This window comes from Diorhabda sublineata, chromosome 9 (assembly GCF_026230105.1).
Source record: "Diorhabda sublineata isolate icDioSubl1.1 chromosome 9, icDioSubl1.1, whole genome shotgun sequence".
NCBI classification, from domain to species: Eukaryota; Metazoa; Arthropoda; class Insecta; order Coleoptera; family Chrysomelidae; genus Diorhabda; species Diorhabda sublineata.
In genome coordinates, this window is record NC_079482.1 from 3,604,396 (window position 1) to 3,627,170 (window position 22,775).

General features: G+C 31.8%; 1 protein-coding gene across 4 annotated transcripts in view; it reads left to right on the forward strand.

The window, feature by feature from the left end:
* LOC130449076 (protein held out wings) overlaps positions 1-22,775 on the forward strand; it is a 188,793-nt gene that overhangs the window by 140,855 nt on the left and 25,163 nt on the right. Inside the window, exons 3-7 of one of the 4 annotated variants that reach the window (XM_056786737.1) lie at positions 365-481; positions 3,878-4,018; positions 9,758-9,860; positions 9,999-10,328; positions 17,546-19,012. In XM_056786737.1, coding sequence (XP_056642715.1) covers positions 365-481; positions 3,878-4,018; positions 9,758-9,860; positions 9,999-10,328; positions 17,546-17,592 — 738 coding nt within the window. In that variant the 3' untranslated portion in view covers positions 17,593-19,012. Of the gene's footprint in view, positions 1-364; positions 482-3,877; positions 4,019-9,757; positions 9,861-9,998; positions 10,329-17,413; positions 17,508-17,545; positions 19,013-22,775 lie in introns of those variants that run through there. The other 3 variants (XM_056786738.1, XM_056786736.1, XM_056786735.1) reach the window with 3 other exon arrangements.

Here is a 22,775-nt window from a genome sequence, read left to right on the forward strand (position 1 = left end):
CGGCTTATCTTCTGTCTGTCATGACAACGCAATGTTGCCATATATCTTTAATGAATTTTAGTAAAATCTTGTCCGTATATTTATTATACTAACCTCCAAAATTATGATCAAATATATAAATAAATAGTTTTTGTTTTTCATTAAACGTTCAATCAAATAATTTACCTTCAGATTATGTATTAAATGTTAATATTTAATGGTTTATTTACTTGATTTTAAAATACAAGATGGTATCAAAAAATACTTTGTTAAATATTTTTCTTAAACAGCCCTAAATGTTTAATAATACAGTCCGCCCCCACACGACTATTCTGTGCTGGGATTTTTCTTAAGAATATTACAAATAACTTATTTTTTTTTTCAGTTCAACTTTGTGGGGAGGATTTTAGGGCCAAGGGGCATGACGGCCAAGCAACTAGAACAAGAAACTGGCTGCAAAATAATGGTCCGAGGGAAGGGCTCGATGAGGGACAAAAAAAAGGTGTGTACCGATATATAACAATTCTATTGTTATATTTAATTGATATCCCCTATATTAAATTAAAACGTATCATTTTAAAGGTTAAGAAATAATAATTCATAAGATTCCATAGATAAAATAGAATATACGAGAGAAATACGGAAAATAAATCAAATTATCTGTTAGATACTTCAAATTTATTCTTAAATTTATCGCAAATAAAATAATATGTAGAGAAAAGTTTTTATAATATGTTTATATAAGAAACAATATTCAACATTTTTGATTATATCAAAAAAAAATTTTTTATAACAAAAAAAGTTCTTTATATTTCATTATAAGCGAAAAATCTGACAACAATGTGTAAAACCGCATTAATAACCGTTATTAACTAAAATTTAAAAAGACGTGAAAGCTCCTATTATAAACAATTAGAAAATAATATTTTATATTTTATTTTAATCGTTCTCAGTAATTTAACTAATAAAAAAATCGTCTTTTGGTATTGGCAAAAATCGAAATCGAATTTCCACAGCGGTTAACAACAATCTATAAGAGTGTTTGATGCTGTTTAGTTTTTTATGTGTTTTTAGTGTTTTCTTCATTTTTGTAATTTCTTAAACGTGTCTGTGCGGTTAGAACGAATAGTTGCGTTTAATAATCCATCTAAAAATGACGAAATAACCCTTTTTACCTTTATGGATTATGTTATATAATTCGCAAACCATTAACAGAAGGATTAGACTCCAAAAACATCAAAAGTTTGTGTCTGTAGGTGTCAGGTCTAACTTCCCAGCCTCATGAGATAATAATTAATCTGAAAGATTGGAAAGTCATGAATATCTACACCTCTTGGATATGTGATTATTTTTTATATAGAAAGACACTTCAAACTTTATTATTTAGACTAAAATTTCAATTAGAAAACAACGAAATTAGTTCGCATTCTATCTTTATTGTTCACCTCTATTGAAGTTTTAAATAAAACTGACAGATGTCGCTAATTTCGAAATTTTCGCGACTAGTAACGAGATTTATATAAATATACGTGTGGTGTACATCACGATTTGAGTATAATCTGATATTGTAAGTCTTTTGTTTGAGATGTCACGTTTTTTATGCTTAATGCATTGGTAGGTCAGGGACCGAAAGCTATACAATATACTTTTCTTCAAATTAATAATGAATAACAACAATACAATTGAATAATAACAATTTTCATGTTTGACGATATTAAATAACAATTAGTAACAGTTTTACAATAGAATGAGGTTGAATGCATTGTCTTGACGGTGGGTTATGTTCATTCATAAGAAAGAAGAGTCTGTGATCATAATAGGATTTTCACTCTATACAGGATGTCGTTTATTTGAAATAACGAAAGTTATTTTTGTGTGTAAAAGAATTGCAAACATAGAATTGATAACTTTCGTCTATTTTTAGAGACATTCTCACTGACTATAAATAGTATTCCAAAATTCTAATAAAAAAGAAAACAAAACTGGAAATCTTACGAAACTAGTTAATCGCTTTTGACACCTGGCCAAGACGTAATTTTATGTCATATAATGTATCCACATCTACTGAAATAAATAATTATTACCATGACGGTTTTGTACTAAATTAAATTTTCAATTTTTCACGCTACAAAGAGGATATTTTGTAAGTACCAATAATGTTAATTTTCAACTTTTTGCCAGAAAATTTCTTTTGGAGTCATCTTTGAATCGTAACAAACGAAAACTGAGTCTTTACCAGGTCTGACTATTAAATAACAAGACTGGTTACGAAAAAAAGGTTTCAATATAAAAATTATTCTACAATCGAATGATCCCCTTCAATATATCCCCTTCCCATCGCCACACACCTTTCCATACGTTTTTCCCATTGATCTAACCAGTACTGGAAGTCTTCTTTGGTGAGGACCTCTAGGAGCTCTGTTGTTTTCCCTTTCTGATCGGATCTTTTCAAGGAAATCTGAGCAGAACCGTTGACGAAAGAGCTTTTGGTCAGGAGCCAGACTTTTGAGCACTTTTGTCATGTGTAATTCCTAGTGTACAATTTTTCTAACAGTTTCTTTATCAGCGTTTACAACCTGGACCCTCAGTGCTCTCTCGGCCCTCACTAAAGCGCTCAAAAACACGCGCACAAGTTAGAGAATTGTCCTCATAGGACTCTTGCAACAATTTATAGCATTCAGTCGGAGTTTTTTTCAATTTAAAGAGAAATTTGAGATTGATACGAGAAAGAAACACGTTCGTTTCAAATCGCAACCTAATAAATTTAAAACAGATCCGAAATGATAACAAACATGAGAGAAAAAGCGACCTTATTACTGCCAGATATTTTTAATAAATTATAGGTAGGAAAAAAGATTCCTGAAGACACCAAGGAGTCCAATAATTATAGAGGAATATTCCCGTTACGTACACCTCTAAAGATTTTTTAACAAACAGAAACTGTGAGCTTAAATGAAACCAAATTTGACAGCGACTCAAAGTAGATTTCGGAAAAATAGAAACACGCACTATAAAACGAAATAATTTGTAGAAAAATGGTAAGATTCAAACCATTATACATTGCGTTCCTAAACATGGAAAAAGCTTTCGATAGAATCCCACAAACGAAAATATGGAAGAACGAGTCATGAAGAAATGTTAGCACCAAATAAACGAGAGTCACTTAATGTATCTACAAAGAAGAATCATTTGCAGAAACGTGGAATTAGAGACGTTCGCGGAACAAGAAAGAATGCGAGGATAGATTACATAGATGAATTAGTTAAACTTTATATCGAATACCGACAACTATATCTGAATGCGTTTTTGCAGATGATCCTAGCAGATAACCAGAAAGATCTACACGAAATTTTAAACCACTGGAACCCCTATATTGATAGAAAACGAAAAGAAGATGAAAATAAAGGAAAACTAAAGTTATAGTAGTGGAAAATGTGACGGAAAAAATTGAAATCAGAGTTAGGAATCGTGTTGGAAGAAACAGGAAAACAGATTAAATAATAGAATAGATAAAGTGAACTAAGTATACCATGGGTATGAAGAAAAGCAATTTATAGTTCTTTTGCTGTGAATATTGGGTATTGACAGAAAGGTATAGAGATGTAATACCACAAAAGAGTGAAAGGAGTTACTAGAAATTGTAGAGAAGGTTTTAAAGTTGAATCCATACAAAGAAGAAAGAAGAAAGTTAAAAAAAAAACGATAAAAGGAAAACCACGAGCAATATGGGGCAATACAAGAACCGAAGCGACAGAAAGGGTATTTCGACATCAATCCATAACAACCCTCAAAGTAGTTTATGTTAAAAATAAAACAGTAAAGTTCTTCTATTTAGTTAAAATTCTGAAGTAATCATAAATCCTTGTTTCAAGTTTGTTTTTTGTACTTTTCTCTACAGGAAGATCAAAATAGAGGGAAACCAAATTGGGAACACCTCTCAGATGAACTCCACGTCCTTCTTACAGTCGAAGATACAGAAAACAGAGCCCAAGTTAAATTACAAAGGGCGGTAGAAGAAGTCAGAAAACTTTTGGTACCGGTAAGTATCGTTTTATCCACTTTTTGATCATTATTTCTCGTAAACTCAAGTTAATTTTGTTACATTTAGATCGGCATTTAAGCGATTTTTCGATTAGAAAACTATTAGAATCAACTAGATGAAAACTACAAAACGCCTTCCGTTTCAAAGTTTCACACAGATTTCTAATAATAAATAAAGACAAGTGGCATACAAAATACTTATAGAAACAGTATCGAACTTAGTAAATTTCTAGTGATTTCAGCTTCTTCGGATATAATTAAATTCATATCGAGCAAATGATTTATTTCTACCATATTATTATTAGGGCACCGATGTAGTAGGTAATTATAGACAAATTACTTGGATAAGTCATCGACAGTTTAAAAAAAAAAAGGTTACCAGAAATACTTTTATGGAATTAGTACTAGAATTGCTGCTTAAGTTTTAAAGTATGGCAACACTGATGTGGATATGTCAAATCTGTCATCGCCATCATGAAGTTGGCGTTGTTAATGGTGAACGTTTTGTCATACGAGTGCCATTTGAGTTGTTGAAACGTTTATCTTGATCAAAAAATGGAATTTAGTCGCAAACATTTTCTATGATTTTTGATTAAACTAACAGCAATGTGTCAATCAACTCGCTTCGACTTTTGGGGATGAAACAACATCTCAATACACCGTGTTTACCAGAAAACATCGATGCTGATATTTGGGCAGCGACGAATCATGGATCTATGTATATGAACCCGAATCTAAACAGCAATCGCCTGTATGGGTCTTTCCAAACCACATCCAACAAAAGTTATTCACGCACGAAGCTTTTGGTCGCCGGTTTTTTCGCAATAACTGGACATGTCGCCGCCGTTCCAATGGAGCAATGTAGAAGGTTCAATTTAATCAAAAACGTTTTTGAACAGTCCAAACATCGAATTGATGGGTCATCCGCCGTACATTCCTTGTTTGGAACTCAATGATTTCTTCTTATTCCCGCAGATCAAGAATAAATTACGAAGTAAACGTTTTTCTACACCCTAAGAAGCGGTTGAAGCGTTCAAATCATTTGTTTTGGAGATACCTCAAGGGTATAGATCTTAATGTAGAATATTTTGATATATCTCAAAACTTCTTCTTATTTAATTCTCCACGTTTATTTAATATTCATTAGAAATAAAATCTTGTCCAGCCCTGACTTTATTTTTCATAAAATAATAGTCTTCTTTCTAATCAACATTCTCTTGATGTACTAAATGCTTAAGGCCATATAATGAACTTCTCACTTAAGTAACATTTTTCAAAATATTAACGGGTTATGCGGCTATTTAATTTAGTTTGCCAATAAATTATAATAAATGTCAATTAAAGTCTTGAGAGAGAGAGAAAACGAGGCCTTCAGAATACAAATTTTCTTATATATTTCTAATTTACATCGTTTCTCAAGGTTTATTAGTCAGGTAGATGCTAGTCTGTCACTTTATGTTTAATGGACAATGAACGAATTGTTTAAATAAACAATTATACGTGCTTTTTGGTATCTTGAATAAATATACTCGAAATTTCATCATGTAAAGGTACAGATCGTATTAAAGTCTTATTACAGTATTTTTCGCAATCTACTTTTGTAACCGAAACCTATATAAAATTCAATAATCAAATTCCTTATAGTTTACTAATAAATTTTAATTTTATAATATTGATTTGATTTCTATTCGGCTTGTTACGTTTTTCCCCAAACATTTTTAATACTCCTTTTTTCACGTATTGTGGTACAGTAGTCACTTCTGATTTCATTCGAGAAATTCAATAAAATCTCGGAATGTACTCGAAATCGTCCTCTACCTATCTAAAAGTGTTCAAATCAATGTGAAATTTTAGTAATTTTAGTGAATCATTCTTTATATTCCCTGGTAAGTTTTTCAAATATCTTTTTAACTTTGCTTGGCATAAATTATAGTCTAATTATACCAGCTTTAAACAGTACTGTGATGTGATGATCGAGTTGATAAAGACTTAACACGGGAAAAAAACAGTAAGAAAATTATTGATTTGCAAAATAGCAACTTTGTATGTAATATGCCTCATAACGGCTTGTTACGTTTGTCTTCAAACATTTTGAATGCTCCTTTATCCACGTATTGTGGTATAGTAGTCACCTCCCACTCCATTCACGAAATTCGATAAAATCTCGGAATGTATTCGAAATCGTCCTCTACCTATCTACCCTCAAGTGTTCAAATCAAAGCGAAATTTTAGAAAGTTTGCTTTATATTCGCTGATAAGTTTTTCAAATATCTTTTTAACTTTGCTTTTTTATTATAGTTATCTTTATTCCTATTTTCTATTTAATTGGGGAACAGAACGAGTAAGTAGAACAGATTTGAATAAAAAGGAACTATAACATATAAACAAATTGGATTTATATACAATTTTCATGTTCTTTGAAATTTTACGTTTTCAAATAGCATTCGCAAACTGTACATCGTTACCTGTGCTTTTGTAAGCTGAATGTGATACTCTATACTAAAGAAAAATGCATTTTTCTCTTGGATTTAATGATTTATTCTGAAAAAGCAACACATTAACATTTTGGCCGAAAAAACTTGACATTAATAACGTGTATTCCCTCCTCTTTCATTGATGATTGCTTGGTGTGTGTCTGTCGTCCCAACTCGTCCCAGACATGTTCTATGGGATTCATGTCTGGATTGCGAGCTGGCCAGTCAAACCGCTTAATTTCTACCTCATCCAGATACTCCCTGAGTCACCATGAAAGGCATAACACGGTCTTCTAGCACCTCCGTAATGTACCTGTGAGAGGTTAGGGAGCCATTTTCTATGTACGAGCTGGTGCAGAGATTCCCGCCAAAGCCATAACTGACCCACCGCCAAATGGAAGACGCTCGTCAATGCAAAATTCATTATATCTTTCCCCGGGTCTTCTCCACACTCGTCGACGTCCATCCTACCCAGTTGGGCAAAAACGCGACTCATCTTAGAACAATATCCAGCTGCAGTCATCATCATTCCAACGAATGTGATCTCTAGGAAATGTCAATCTTGTAATCCGATGATGGCGTTGTAACGAGAGACTTGTAGCCATTATTTTGAATGACAGACCAGCAGCATGAAGTCTTCTTCTAACGGTGCATTCACTAACGTTGACATTTCTCACTTCTTCCAACTGATTTCGCAGTGAAACCGCAGTAGCTGTCCTTGTGGATACCAAAAATCGGCCATCTTGTTGAGTGGTAACTCTTTTACACTCAGACCCTAGTCTTCTAATGATTACCACAAAGACTAGCACCAACAATTCTTGCAGTTTCACGTTGCCCCCGACCATCCTGTAACAGCGCGACAATTCTTGCCACAACAATCGGATCTAAAGGCATTATGGGCCTGTTAAATCACTACACTTTGCAATCGTTAGGTTTTACACAACAACAGTAAACTAATACATCGAATGACAGCTAATGACAGCTGTCAAGTGTCAAAAAAAATTTGCTTTAACGCCTACTAATCCTTATCAATATTGACGCTAAAATTATTCGCAATTTCTGAATTGACCTCAATTTTGGCTCGCCAATGTATTTTTCTAAATATAACCAAACAAGAATCTGTTCTATTCTATTGATAATGATCAACATTCTGGTATTGCAGACTGTGTTCCTCAAATAAGTAGAAAATACGAATTTACAAGGAAACTATTACACAAAACTTGTATAAAATAAAAGAAAACTTCGCTTTGATTTGAACACTTGAGGGTAGATAGGTAGAGGACGATTTCGAATACATTCCGAGGTTTTGTCGAATTTCGTGAATGGAGTGGGAGGTGACTACTATACCACAATACGTGAATAAAGGAGCATTCAACATGTTTGAAGACAAACGTAACAAGCCGTTATGAGGCATGTTACATACAAAGTTGCTATTTTGCAAATCAATAATTTTCTCATGGTTTCTAAACTATTTATATTTGTGTACATACATCTAAATGAGTTCTCAATTTTTTTTCACGTGTTAAGACTTATATCAACTCTATAATTTATGCCATAACAACTCGATCGGATTAAATATGTAATAATATGGTGGAAGCCGAATTATTTCGTGACCTGTTTCTTTTGCAATTTTGTCACATACTTTTTCCTTTGAAAAATTATAACTTTTTACAGTTCCTAACTATTTTTGAACATTATAACTTTCGTGGAAGTATTCGTCACGTTCGCACGAAAATTCTATTACTGGAACCTGGTATCTTATTCTTTCGACTACTATGGTATGACGCATTATCAATCACGATACAGCTATTCTTAATTAATTTTGAAACCAATCTTCGAAAACCGCCACGGTTGAATCCCGGTGATGATCCAGACCGGATCAATCCTTCTTCTGGCTCCGCATGTAGAATAGTTATCCTTTCACCATTATTAGATGAAGTTTTCGTGTCACATCTTTTTGAACCATTAACCCATCCTTTACTGAATGTATCATCATAACTTCCAGAGTATGCCACAAAGTTGTAGTGGAGCAATTAATCCCACCATCAGTTTCCTGGAACAGTCTCCGAAATACTGACGATAACTTTTTGTCTTTTTGAAAATAAACCGATGCACTTTGGTACACCATTGTCTTATCGTGGTTTTTAGGAGATATCACAATTTTTTAAACTGTTCAAAGTTCGTTAAAGCTGAAGTCTCTTTCGATGAAAATAATTTTTCGTGTGCTCGCTCTACCAATTTATAAATAAACCCTTCTAACTACCATTTTTGCTTCAACGGGCAAACTTTTTGTAATACACCATCGAACTATATAATACACACTCAAGGCTCGAAATAAACTGACACGGACAAAAGCGTTGGGACCATACATAATCCGATCCTATCAGGGTCAGGCGTACAAAAAGCGGCCCGTGGGCCGGATGCAGCAGCAAGACAATTTATTATTACAATTAGCTGTTATGAATTGTCAAATTTCTTTGTCCTAAAAGCTTTAAAATAACACTTGTAGTGTTTTTAAAAAAAAAAAATTTTGGTCAAAGAAAAAACCGCACCAGAAACATTCTCCGGCCCTAGAGACTTTTTGAAAATCTCATTATGGCCCGTGCTTAAAAGAATTTGCACAAACTGTTTGAGAGGCTACAACACAACAATGGAAAAACACTAAAATGTCTTGGGCTAGTTATGAAGCTTTATATTTGGGTACCTTACGAATTGAAAGAAAATCATTTAATACAAAGAATCAAAGTGCGATATGCACGAAATTAAACCGCCCCTTACTTGAAAGGAATCATCACTGTGGATAAAAAATGGGTTCTGTACACTAACATAGTTCGAAAATGATCCTGGAGAAAACATGATGAATCTGCAAAAACCATCAAACCTCAAAAAAAGCTCATGCTATCAGATTGGTGGGATTACAAAGATGGTGTGTTTTTTTAGCTGTTTCTAAATAACCAAACGATTAATTCTGATATTTACTGTAAACAATTAATGAAAGTCTTGGCTGGGAAGCGATGCCGCATCCCCTATACAGCCCTGATCTTACACCATCTGATTACCATTCATTTCGAAGTTTGCAGAATTCTTTCAATCGCTCCTGGTCATGAAGCTGAAAGAAAGGCGGCAAAAGGTCATTGGGCGAAATGGAAAATACATAATTGATTAAAAAACTATTCTTTGTTGAAAAAAAAGTTTATTATTTCATACTACAAAACTGAAATTACCGCCAACCGAATTAATAATATTTTTTAATTTATATTCAGCAAGCCGACGGAGAAGATGAATTGAAAAAAAGGCAATTGATGGAATTAGCTATAATAAATGGCACATACAGGGATTCCACGACGAAAGTGGCTTCGGTAGCAGGTGAGTTATACTCTACATTTGTTGGTTCAAACGTAAACATTTATTTACATTAAATACATAACTTTAAAACCATTTTCTATCTATAATTTAAATTTTCACCCCGTTTGAAAGTTATAATGTTGTAATAAATGTTGGCAGAATTTTTGATTCCAGGCTGCGAAGAAGAATGGAGGCGGTTAGCCGCATCTGCAGTCGAAACTCAACGCCTGCTATCGCCCGCCATACCCGGATTAGCTACACCTCTAAGAACTCCGGCAGCACCATTGGGAGCCCCGTTAATATTGTCGCCGAGAATGTCGGTACCGACGACAGCAGCGTCCATACTCAACGGATCCGCACCACCGGGGTCTCTTCTTTCTCCCGGTGATCCACACGGGCTCATCTACACCCCCTATGCCGATTACACAAATTATGCTGCCTTAGCTGCATCGCCACTGCTAGCGGAATATACTACAGCTGATCATACGGGTGGGTTGTTCGCCCGTTAATTTTTTTTCTTTTTAATTAATTTTTTTCTTTAATTTCTGGCGGGTAGTACTTTTTTTTTTATTAGTACTTATAATCGGTTCGGTGTGGCTGTTAAAAAAATATCCAATTCAGTTTCATTCGAGACAAATTATTCTTATAATCTAGTTTAATTTGTTTTTGGTCGAGCGAAAAAATATCTATATATATATATCTATATATATATATATATATATATATATATATATATATATATATATATATATATATATATATATACATAGTGATTCCGAAAAGTATCGGGATGGAAACAATTGTGTAAATGGGATTAATTAAAACTTTTATGTACTTGATAGTTTCTTTCGGGGGTGATTAGCTCGTTTTAAAGGTAATTAAACCATCAATGTATGATGAAAGAATGTTTTAACACGTTGACTGCCATGTGTACACACACTGATCCGTAGTTATTGGTAACTGGATGTAAAATGACATCAAATATCTAATTAGTTTCATACAATTATAGATTAAAAATATATTTTCGATTGATAATATAATTATTGATAATTTTTTTGCTTTTTGGAGATGTACTTCTTTGTTTTTTCATTATGAACGCTCACTAGTGTATAAAAGTTTTAAGTCATTTAAGAGTTTTGATGTCTCGTTGGATATTCTTCGATTTACAGAAACTTATGGTTCCATCCTGGGACTTTTGGGAAATACTATATATATATATATATATATTAATATAATTTAACATTTTAACAGCATTTTTGTCCATCGAATATATATATTATTAATAATTTTTGGGAAAACTGTGTTAATATGATTGGAATTTTGATTAAAAAAAAATTAAAATGATTTAGTACACGAAATTTTCATACAATATTTTTCTTTGTGTAAATAATTTATGATAATTCTGATCATATTAACAATATTTTTCTTTCTTGTGGAAAGGAAAGTGTATGATTTGGAATGTGTCTTATAATTTGGGCAAACATTCGAATATCAATACAGTTTTTGATCAAAATTTTGAAATATACGTTGTTGATTTACTCTTAACCGGCAAAGTTTTTAGATAGTGCTAATGTCATCAATATATACCCATATTTTTTTTTTGGTGAATGCAATTCTTACCAAATTCTCCTATAATAGTTGTCTACTTTTCTTTTAAACCGATTAATACCACAGCTACCTACCTCTTAACGTCAAAAACAGCTTGTTTGGACCCCTCAAGGATTCGTGCAATTGTTCAATTCCAGTTCCATCATCTACCACCATGTTAACAGTATTTGTTTCTTTTATAAACGAATGTCCATTCGAAACCAGATTTCTGAGGTCCTGAATAAAAATTAAAAACAAACTTTTGAAGGTTCACTATATATTTGAAATAAAGAATACCCAAGGAAATTGTTATTAACGTGAAAAGCAACTTTTTAGAACCTCACAAGGATTCGTACAATTGTTCAATTCCACTTCCATCATGTACCACCATGTTCAAAATATTTGGTAGACTTTATCATCTATTTCATAAATGAATGTCCAATCGAAACCAGATTTTTTGCTACAAGGATGCCTGAGTTCCTGAATATAAAATAAACACAAGCTTCTGAAAGTTTACAATATATTTGAGAGCAAGATGACATGAAAGTTTTTATTAAACATCAAAATCAGTTTGTTTGGACCCCACAAGGATTTATACTATTATTCAATTCCATTTCCATCATCTACCATCATGTTAAGAGTATTTGGTAGACTTTATTATTTCTTTCATAAACCAATGTCCATTTGAAATCAATTTTTTTGCTACAAGGATGTCTGAGATCCTTTATAAAAGTAAAAACAATCGTTTGAACTTTCACTACATATTCGAAAGCAAGAAAACCTGAGGAAGTTGTTATTAACAGCTTGTTTGAACCCTACAGGGGTTCGTACAATTGTTCAATTCTAGTTCCATCATCTACCACCATGTTTAGAGTATTTGGTAGGCTTTATCGTTTCTTTCATAAAAGAATGTCCATTCGGAATCAAATTTTTTTCTACAAGGATGTCTGAGGTCCTTTATAAAAAGTAAAAACAATCTTTTGAACTTTCACTACATATTCGAAAGCAAGAAGACCTGAGGAAGTTGTTATTAACGTCAAAAACAGCTTGTTTGGACCCCACAAGGATTTGTACCATTATCCAATTCCACTTCCATCATCTACCACCATTTTCAGAGTATTTGGCACACTTTATTGTTTCTTTCATAAACAATTGAACAGATTTTTTATTACAAGTCCTGTATAAAATGTAAAAGCAAGTCACTATACATTAGAAAGGAAAAAAACATTGGAAAGTTTTTCAGTTCTACAACAAAGTGATTTCCTTTTTTCCAAAATATACATTTTTACTTTATATTCGTATCTAAGGTAATAATATTGTTTTCACTACCTTTTGATGTGGTTTCTACTGTACCCCATGGAATGTATTCCAACCCTCGTGCATCAAAGGAAGTAATTATTTTACCAATTACTTGTAAATTTAATTTTTCTTTTATACCGAAACTTGTTATTAATGTTTTGAAAGAAGTAAAATTTTTTCTATGGTAAAATGCTTCCTAGTAAACAACCAAAATTTTATGAGAAAAATAACTTCAGTAGTCCTTGGTATAATATATTTTAATTTTGTCATGAAATTGGTAATATGCATTTATTTAAGAAAAATAAAAAATATTTGAAACTAATTCTCTCTTTTTTCTGCAATTTTTTTGATATCCAATATTTCAAAATTAATTAATCAATTAATTAAAACAACATACAGCCTAAAATTATAAGACAATATCGGTTTAGTTTCTTGGAATATCAGAAAAATAATTTCAATTTATTTGATTGATTTTTTTCATAAAAATAAATTTAATATATTATTATATAAAATATAATTAACTTCGTCCAGGTTTTATATAAACTTTTTAAGAATTAATCAAATATTGAAAATAATTTTCTGATGAGGAGTAGGCTTCTTGAATCTACGTTCTGATTCTTTTTTTTATTTGAATTCTTTCGAAAACAACTTCACGTACTATTTCAGACCCTTTAACGGATAGAAATAGCAACCGAAGGTAAAAAATTTTTTTTTACAATATTTTTACATTTCTGTGATACTTAACCGCTATGAAGATGAGTTTGTATGTACTTGAAAGTACATATCAATATGAAAAAAAAAGATTCTACTTTTCATTTTTTTTAATTTTGCAAGTCATAGATTTTAAATATATAAATATAATATTTTTAAATTTATACATATATTTTATTTCTGTACGTCAAACGTACGGTTGGGTCTTATAAGACAGGTGAATAAATAGAGGAATCATAGCATTTTGATATTCAATTTTCAATATCTTCAATCAAAGCCTGGGGATATTTTCTGTGTCACATACCTCATTAAATATTTCTTTGGTGTTTCAACACATCCAAAATGATGAAACTAGACTTAGAAAACAGTTTCATTTTTGTTTTAAAGTATCCATCCAAAGTTTGTTCAATTTTGCATAGTAAACCTTTATGTCGGAACCTTTTAATGGACAATTACAAAATATTTAATGGATAAGACAAGTTTTTTCATATTTTTATGTTGCTAAAACTATAATTCTTCTCTTCAATTGGATAATACATTTGTAACATTACTACACACCGACCTTATAGTCCTATAAATTAATTTCCTTCCACTCTTTTCTATATTTCGTTATCTAGTACGAACTTCCTCTTTTTTGTCTCGTTCTTCTTCTTTATCTGTCATTTTTTCTCTAGCAAACTCTCGGTTATTATTCTTTTAGGCCCATAGTTTATTATTCATTTTTATTACTCATAATTGTTCCCAATATTTTCCTTTCCTTGGTCTTATTTTATACTGATCTATCAGGAGACGGCTCATATTATATTGCTTGAAACCATTGTGAGTTTTACAGATTGAAAATAAAAAATCTATCTGGAGACATTTTCAAAGATAAGACAATCCTTTTGGACCCATAGTTTTCCTTGGTCTTATTTTGTACTGATCCTAACCAAATTTTGCTACACACAGTCTATTCAGTCCTATAGATGGTGATTTCCTTCAACTTTCCTATTTTTTCCTTGGTTCTGTTCTGTTTCTACCATTTTTTTTTTTCTAGCAATCTCTCTGTGTGCCCTGGTGACCGTAGGCTGTATTTTTCTGGATTCATAGTTTGTTATTCGTTCTTATTAATCATAATTATTTTCAATGTTTTCCTTTCCTTTGTCTTATGTGTGTCTTTCGTGTTTCTACATAGACATCAGTATCACTACGTCTAATATTTATCCTGTCCTTTTTAGTGTCCTTGTTCTGTTTATATGGGTTCTAGTATATCCGTTCTAATATAATGTGGATATCCTTATTTTAGTCCTGTTTTGGTTTCGACACTTCCTGATTTTATTTATTTTGCCTTTAACTTTGTTTTTGAACCAATACATCGCAAAATTGCTATGAGGACTTTATTTTATCTTTCACAAGTAAATAGTCAGTTGTTTTTCATTTTTTTAGTTTACAATCAGTTCCGTTATATTTACAGATATTTTATATTTTGTGTACATATTATTTTTATCAAAATAATCCATTTTTTTTCTTAAATGTGTATAGAAGAGCATTTATTATCTTACTTTTAAGATATTTATTTCAAAAGTAAGTTTTTTTTCTTAGTTATCAGATTAGGATATAGGTGTATCAACTTTTTTATTAAATATTCTAACGTAAAGGAAAACTTAAATTATTATTTTTATTCGAGGCTTTAATTGTTTTTGAGTAGCTACAAAGTAATAATTTGTAGGACTCGATAGGCATTTCAGGTTGTTTTTCAAGGCCATGGTATCACACAAAAGTTGGCAAGTCTTCTAATAATTCCCATAATATGAACAACATAGGACAGTAGGGCTTCAAAGACAAATATTTCAACTCGTGGAACCACAGAATATACAAAATCCGCAACTTTTCTGACTGATTTATCTTCGGTCTAATTTCATGTTTCATTTAAATTCTGGTATAAATTAGTCTCTCTTTATATATTTAAAACGATTCCAAAAAATGTTCTGAAACTGTCACTAGGTTTTACTTGAAATAATGGACAGCATATTTACATAACTGTACTGTATATTGCGACCAAAATGATATGTTGCGTTCCCTTTTGCATACCACTGATCTATGAATCCACAAAGTTCAAGCTCCCAGGCTGTCAGAGATCTCCATCTTCTATTTCATATGCTCCCAGGTATAATGTTCTGGAGTTTCCTAACATAATCTGCACCTAGAGTCTTCGTATGTCCATTCAGACAACAGACTTCTATTAATATTTATAGACTGTCCTTATCTAATTCATTAGATCTTCCCTAGTTGAAGTTTCCCAGGAATATCTTTGCCTCTACTGCCTCTTTCAGTATTTTCTCTATTATTCTATAACTGATACCACTGAAGGGTTTATCTGCCCTTTTTTTAGCAAGTCTGTCTTGTCCAGGTATTCCCAAAACAGTTTAGATTTTATGACATTGGATCTTTGAGCTCTAATAATTGCTTACCTATTGGACAAGGTGATAATGTCCTGTTCCTTCTTAACTTTGTGTAGATACATCTTCTATTGCTTGAAAATACTTGGTATAATGTTCAGAATGTTTGGTTCTGAACCCGTATACTGATCTTCCAGTTTTATCTGCTATTTTATAGCGATTTGTATACCATTTGATGGCAATTCTTTTCATTTCTGGTATGGTGTTTTAATATAATTTTCCTCTACAAATTTGATAATTTTTTGTATGATATTTTAATACTCTTTTTTTCTATAGATTTGATAATTGTTTGTATGGTGTTTTTATACAGATTTGATCATTTTTTGAGAAAGGTTTATCCTTGATTCCTTCTCTTCGAAAGATTGTTTCTCATAGTTTCTCTAGTTCCATACGATTGGTTTTACGATTGCCCTGTACATCACAGTAAGATATTTGGTTTGCAACTCCAATTATTCCCTAGGAAATTTCTGTACATGATCAGAACACCCAATAAAACAATTGACAGAAGATATTGACAATTGACGCTACAATGGGTACGTCAAAATTCACCATCATTGAATCACTTCGACCCCAAAATCTATGTTAAAAGAATTAGTTGTCATTTGTGAAACACAATATTATTCATCTAGTGATTTTGATGAATTTGAGATGTGAAAATTCGCAATTATAACTCACGAAATAGTCTCACTCTAAATGATGATTATCTATGGTCATACGTCACCAATATGGCGTCGAATTTGATGTATACTTGGGGTTGCCGTTTATCTGGGTTTCCCCGAATTTGTATTAGTTTAAATAAGCCACGACGAGAGACTGGTTGGGATTTATTTGTAAACTTAGTTTAATAATTTGAAAAATATAGTTGGTATGGGACGTGTAATTAAAAACGCAGTATACCATGGATGTGATTTACTGCCAGTAAATCTTGAATTTTCTTTTGTCATTCACACAGTACGATCTGAAATTTTTAAAGAATTCTGTGGAAAAATAAAAATTGCAAGAAAATAATTATTTACCTCAAAAATTAAAAGAAGTACTTTTTAGGTTTTCGGTTAAGAATTTAATTGAATTTCGTTAGGTTTGTTATCTTATTTTTGTTTTCATATTAATAATTAATATTTTATTTTAAAGATGAAAATATTCCAACTTAAACAATTTGTTACAAATTCCGATTCGTAAGGTATAATTAAAATGGTAATAGAAGGTGGTGACTAAATTTAATTTTGAGATCGTAAAATAAATAAAAATGTGATTTATGAATATGTTTAAAAAATATGTTAACATGTCCGGGTTTGGGGTTTTCGCGCGTTTGTCCTAGTTACCAAATTTTAAAGCCGGCAACGCTGTGTATATTGATATTTGTAGGTTATCCCTCCAATTTTTCCAATAGAAATGGAAGACTTACCAACTTTGGTGTGATGTAACTTCGAAGGCATTCTGAAAAAGATGAGTTGTTAGCTTTATTTTGAATTTTTTTCCATATTTTGGGAGACTGCATTGTTTAAGATGTCTAAATGAACTAAAAAGTGGTCTGTATAGGTGCGGCAGCTGCGGCTGCGAAACAACGCCGTTTGGGACAGATTAGGGAGCATCCCTATCAGAGAGCGGGTGCGCTCTCATAAAAACTGACAAGGTTAGTTGACTGTTTTACTTTTTTCTATTTGTTTTCAGATGTTCGTCCCTATGAGAACCAATTATATACAATTTACCTACTATAAATTTAGAATCTTCAGATATTTATCTAGTTTAGATTTATAAAAAGTCGGTTAAACCCCCTGGGGGATTTTTAAAACAAAACTAATATTTTAATAGACCAGGAATCGGTAACATTGAAAGTAGCGAAATCAAAACATTTTTATTTAAATAAATAGAACACAAAAATAGAAATAAATTAAGCTCGGTATGCGTCGACTCTTATGGGCGAAACAATGTAAAAAAGAATTATTAAAAAAATGAAAAAATGTTTTATCGTCATCGCGGATAATAATTTTTTTTATGTATAGAAAATTTTATTGGGTTTTAGAAAAAAATTTTTTGTGTCGGAAGGGTCTGGCATACCAATTTGAACTGTGTGACGAGGGTTAAAATTCTCTATCACGACAGAAACTTTTTTATTTTATTTATTTTTATGTAATTTTTAAAAATATCTTTTGGATGCGCGCTGAAAAACTGCAGCAAAAATCCCACTTGAAGTGCATAAACTATATTAGCGTCTACTCCAAAATGTTGATGCTCAATAAATTTATTTTGGAGTAAATGCTTTCTGTCGAATTACTGTTATTACATAATTATTATGATCAATACAATTACATCAATAATAATTATGTTTCTTGTCAAATTACTCTTTTTGATTAATGTTTTTTTACAAAACATAATATAGTTTAGTACAGAATACTGTTTTAGAGATTAATCGCAAGAGTTGGAATAGTTTCTATCATGGAGAATAGACTAGATTGAGAGCTGGACTTTGAAAGTCTCCAGCATGCGTAAAGTGGAAGCTTTTGAAATGTGGCTATTTAGATGGATCCTTAAAACAGAGAACGAGAACTATTAACCATTGTAAAGAGAAGGAAAGCTTCCAACTTTGGCCACATTTTTAGAAATCAAAACTATGCCTTGTTACAGATGATCATGGAAGGGAAGATAGAAGGCAGGCGCTGCCTGGGTAGAAAAAGATTTTCATGGTTGATAACCCTTCGGGATTGGTTCCATGTATGTGTTGCCGTAAATGTAATCCGCTTGACTGAAGACCTAGCCAACCTTCTCCATGGTTTCTATGTATATATTTATCACTTTTCTCTAGTTCAGATAAGGCATTTTAGAAGGTAGAAGCTATTCTGTCCCTTCAGTCTGCTTCACCTTCACAAAAATAATGTTGATAGTGCAAAATGCAAAAGAATTTTTCAATTCTACAAATATTCCTCCATGCTGGTAAACTCTGTCACAAAAAGTTTGTATTTATAAATTCAATTTGTCAAAATGCCATTGAATCCAATTTTTATTTTATTTGAACCAACTGAATGTGGATGGCAACTGAACCAAGAAAATAAGTTGGAACCCTTGTGGTATAAAGACCCAGCAGCACCTTCAAAAATTGAAGAAATTCTTAGTGGTCAATTAAATGAAGATGAAAGTGAAGGATCAGAAATTGAAAACCGTTGTGATATAGATGAAATTGATTTCGATGATTATTATTAATAAATATACTAATTTTAAGAACAAACTCTTGTCAATTATTTTATTGTTTCTAAAATCTAAAATAAAAATTCTCCTATTTTTACTTGAATCATATTAACACCCCCCAAAAAGCATTTACTCCAAAATAAATTTATTGAACATGTTACATTTTGGAGTAGATGCTTTTTAGGACGGTTAATATGATTCGAGTAATAAGAGGAGAATTTTTATTTCAGATAATTGAAACATTAAAATAATATTGAAATAATTGAAAAGAGTTTATTCTTGAAATTAGTATGTTTATTGATAATCATCGAAATCAATTTTCATCTATATCACAACTGTTTTCCTTATCTGTTTATTCTTCATTTAATTGGCTACTAAGATTTTTTTCAACTTTTGATGGGCCTTTATACCACAAGGGTTCCAACTTTTTTTTTAGATAGCAGTCCAGTTACCCGAATAAGAATCACGATGATAGCTTTTTGACAAGAATTCATTTAAAAAAAATTGATTCAGTTATACATGCACTATTATTAAACATTGAACATCAATTGAAATATAAAAAATATTTTCTACTCACACCTTGAATCCACAAGGCATATTCTTCTCTACAATTAAATGGTATAGGCGTTAAATGTCCTGTACCATGAGAGATGATAGTGGTTATCATTCAAATCATTTAAATTTAAACTTAAATCCGCTTATTTCAAGTTTTTCATTCGTCTGAAGTGTAGCACACTTTGACATTTTTTAAAAGATTCTCCTTTCGAGGGGAACTGAGTAATCTTCTCCTCAGTAGATGTATTGCAAATGAAACACATGAAATGACACATTTATATATATAATTGCTGCAGCACAAACTACAACATACTGAATTAATAGTCACTACGACACAATATAAAACTTCTTTCTAAAATAGAAAACGAAATAACAAAAAATTCGACACTGGAAGGTGAAGCAGAGACTGACTGAATAAGACTAAAATGGCCAAAGACAACCTTACTTATATGAAATAGAGAAAAATAATAAAAATATACGAGGTCTGGCTATTAAATAACGAGACTGGTTACGAAAAATGATTTTATCATAAAAATTATCCCACATTTGAATGCTCCCCTCCAATATATTCCTCACCCCTCGCCAAACATCTTTCCGTAAATTTTTTTCCAAGCAGTGCTGGAAGTCTTCTTTGGTGAGGACTTTTAGGAGCTCTGCCGCTTTTTGTTTTACCGCTTCCATCGACTCAAATCGGGTCACTTTCAAAGCAGATTCTATCTTCGGATGTTCGAGCACTGGAGCGCGCTTACTGGCCAAATACTGCTTCACAGATAGCGCGTTATGGGCTGGTACGTTGTCCCGGTGCAAAATCGGATCGTTTTTTACAAAATCGTTCTCGCAGCATTGCAAAAACTCACAAATAGTAAGTCTGGTTGACAGTGTGGCCATTTGGAGCCGATTTACGATACCGTTAATGTCACTAAAGCGTTCGCACCACTCAAAAACATGCGCACGAGATAGAGAATTGTCCCCATAGGCCACTTGCAACGATTTATAGCACTCGGTCGGAGTTTTTTTCAATTTAACGAGAAATTTGAGAAGGATGCGTTCCAAACCGCACCCTCTCGTTATTTAATAGCTAGACCTCGTACATAGAAACCATGGAGACTATATAGTCTATTCTCCACGATAGAAACTATTCCAACTCTTGCGATTAATCTCTAAAACAAGGTTCTGTACTAAACTATATTTTGCATTGTAAAAAAACATTAATCAAAAAGAGTAATTTGACAAGAAACATAATTATTATTGATGTAATTGTATTGATCATAATAATTATGTAATAACAGTAATTCGACAGAAAGCATTTACTCCAAAATAAATTTATTGAACATCATACATTTTGGAGTAGATGCTAATATAGTTCATGCACTTCAAGGTGGTATGCGGGATTTTTCCTGCAGTTTTTCAGCGCGCATCCAAAAGATATTTTTAAAAATTACATAAAAATAAATAAAATAAAAAAGTTTCTGTCGTGATAGAGAATTTTAACCCTCGTCACACAGTTCAAATTGGTATGCCAGACCCTTCCGACACAAAAAATTTTTTTCTAAAACCCAATAAAATTTACTGTCGAATACATTGAAAAAAAATAATATCCGAGATGACTACTACTAACTATACTTAAGTTCTATTTATTCTATACCTGTGACGGGACTTTCAGATTTACCGGCTCCCCGCCTATAACGATACTTCATATTTATTCTACGACTTTAGTTATGTGTTTAAAAATCTTTTTGTGGGTTAATATTTTAGCTGACGTTAGTTATAATTTGAAGGATATACGTGTGCTACGATGGTTATCCGCAAAATTTAGCAGTTTTTTCAATCAGTATTGGGTGTACTTTTTATGCGGGTTGTGAAAAAAAAACACTCTTCGTTCAGTCATTTTATTGTTTGAGTAGACATTCTGCTAAATTTAGTAAAAAAAAAAGGAAAGAAGGATCGGTTATACATACACAATTTTAGGTTACCATATTTATGTTTCAAGGCAAAAATACTGTTAGTTTGTATATATATATATATATATATATATATATATATATATATATTATCTCGTTAGATTTTTAAGTGAAACATAAATTTTTAGTTATTCCAGTCCGAGTAAATAGAATCTCAAAATATCTTTGACCCTCCCAGTGACTATATGTCATCAGTGAAATATATATTTTAATTTTAATTACCTTATTTTATTTTTAGAAATATTTGTAGTTTTACATAAATTATGGAAATAAAAAAAGACGTTTTAGTCAATAAATTTTTTCAAAAATAACGTAAACATATTATATGTTTTCAAATCTATCTATATACTGGGTGTGTATAAACTCACCCGCCAAACTCAAACTAAACATACTTGATGTGATTTTATGAACTTATAACCAACCCTTATCTAAAGTTTCTTCTTTTTGAGGATGTCGTGAATTATTTACCACAAATTTGGACTTTTATAGATACCAGGTTTCTCAAAATAAAGTTCATATTAAAAAAAAAACAATTTTGAGCCCCGGTGCGGTGCATTGGTCCGCAACTGAAATTTCCCCAGAACCCAGAGCTGTCCTAACGACTGCACGACGTATTTTTTTTTTCAAACTTGTTCCTTGGCCCAATGGACTATATTTAAATGTGCTTTACAGTTTGTTTGGACCGTCCTGGGCCTACCCTACACTTGGTCCCATTTGATTTTTTCCCATGAATCCCAACTCCATTGTAAAACAATTTTGCAACATAATTCGAATAATATTTGACTAAAATTTTTCATCTGTGTTACCTTTACGTTACTTTGATCCCATATAATATTTCTTCGCACATTTTGTACACTACATAAAAGCATAAATCATTGTTCAAAGGATAAAAAACCAAATTTTGTTTTTCAATACTACAAATAGGGTGATACTTCAAAGAACTATGATGAAAATATTTATTTCGAAATTGTAAAAACACAAAAAACTTTTTTGGGCTCATCGGAAAGTTTATAAAGTTTGGTTGGGGCTCAACGTGTTAAGAAAAATTAAGGAGTTTATTGAAAAAATCTCTGTTTACATTTATTTCTTAAAAAGAAAACGTCGTCCAAAAGTAACCAGCATTCATTTAATCAAACGCTAAATTTACCTATGACGTCTCGTCGGGTATTCTGCCGATTCGCGACGGATATTTTCTTTTATTT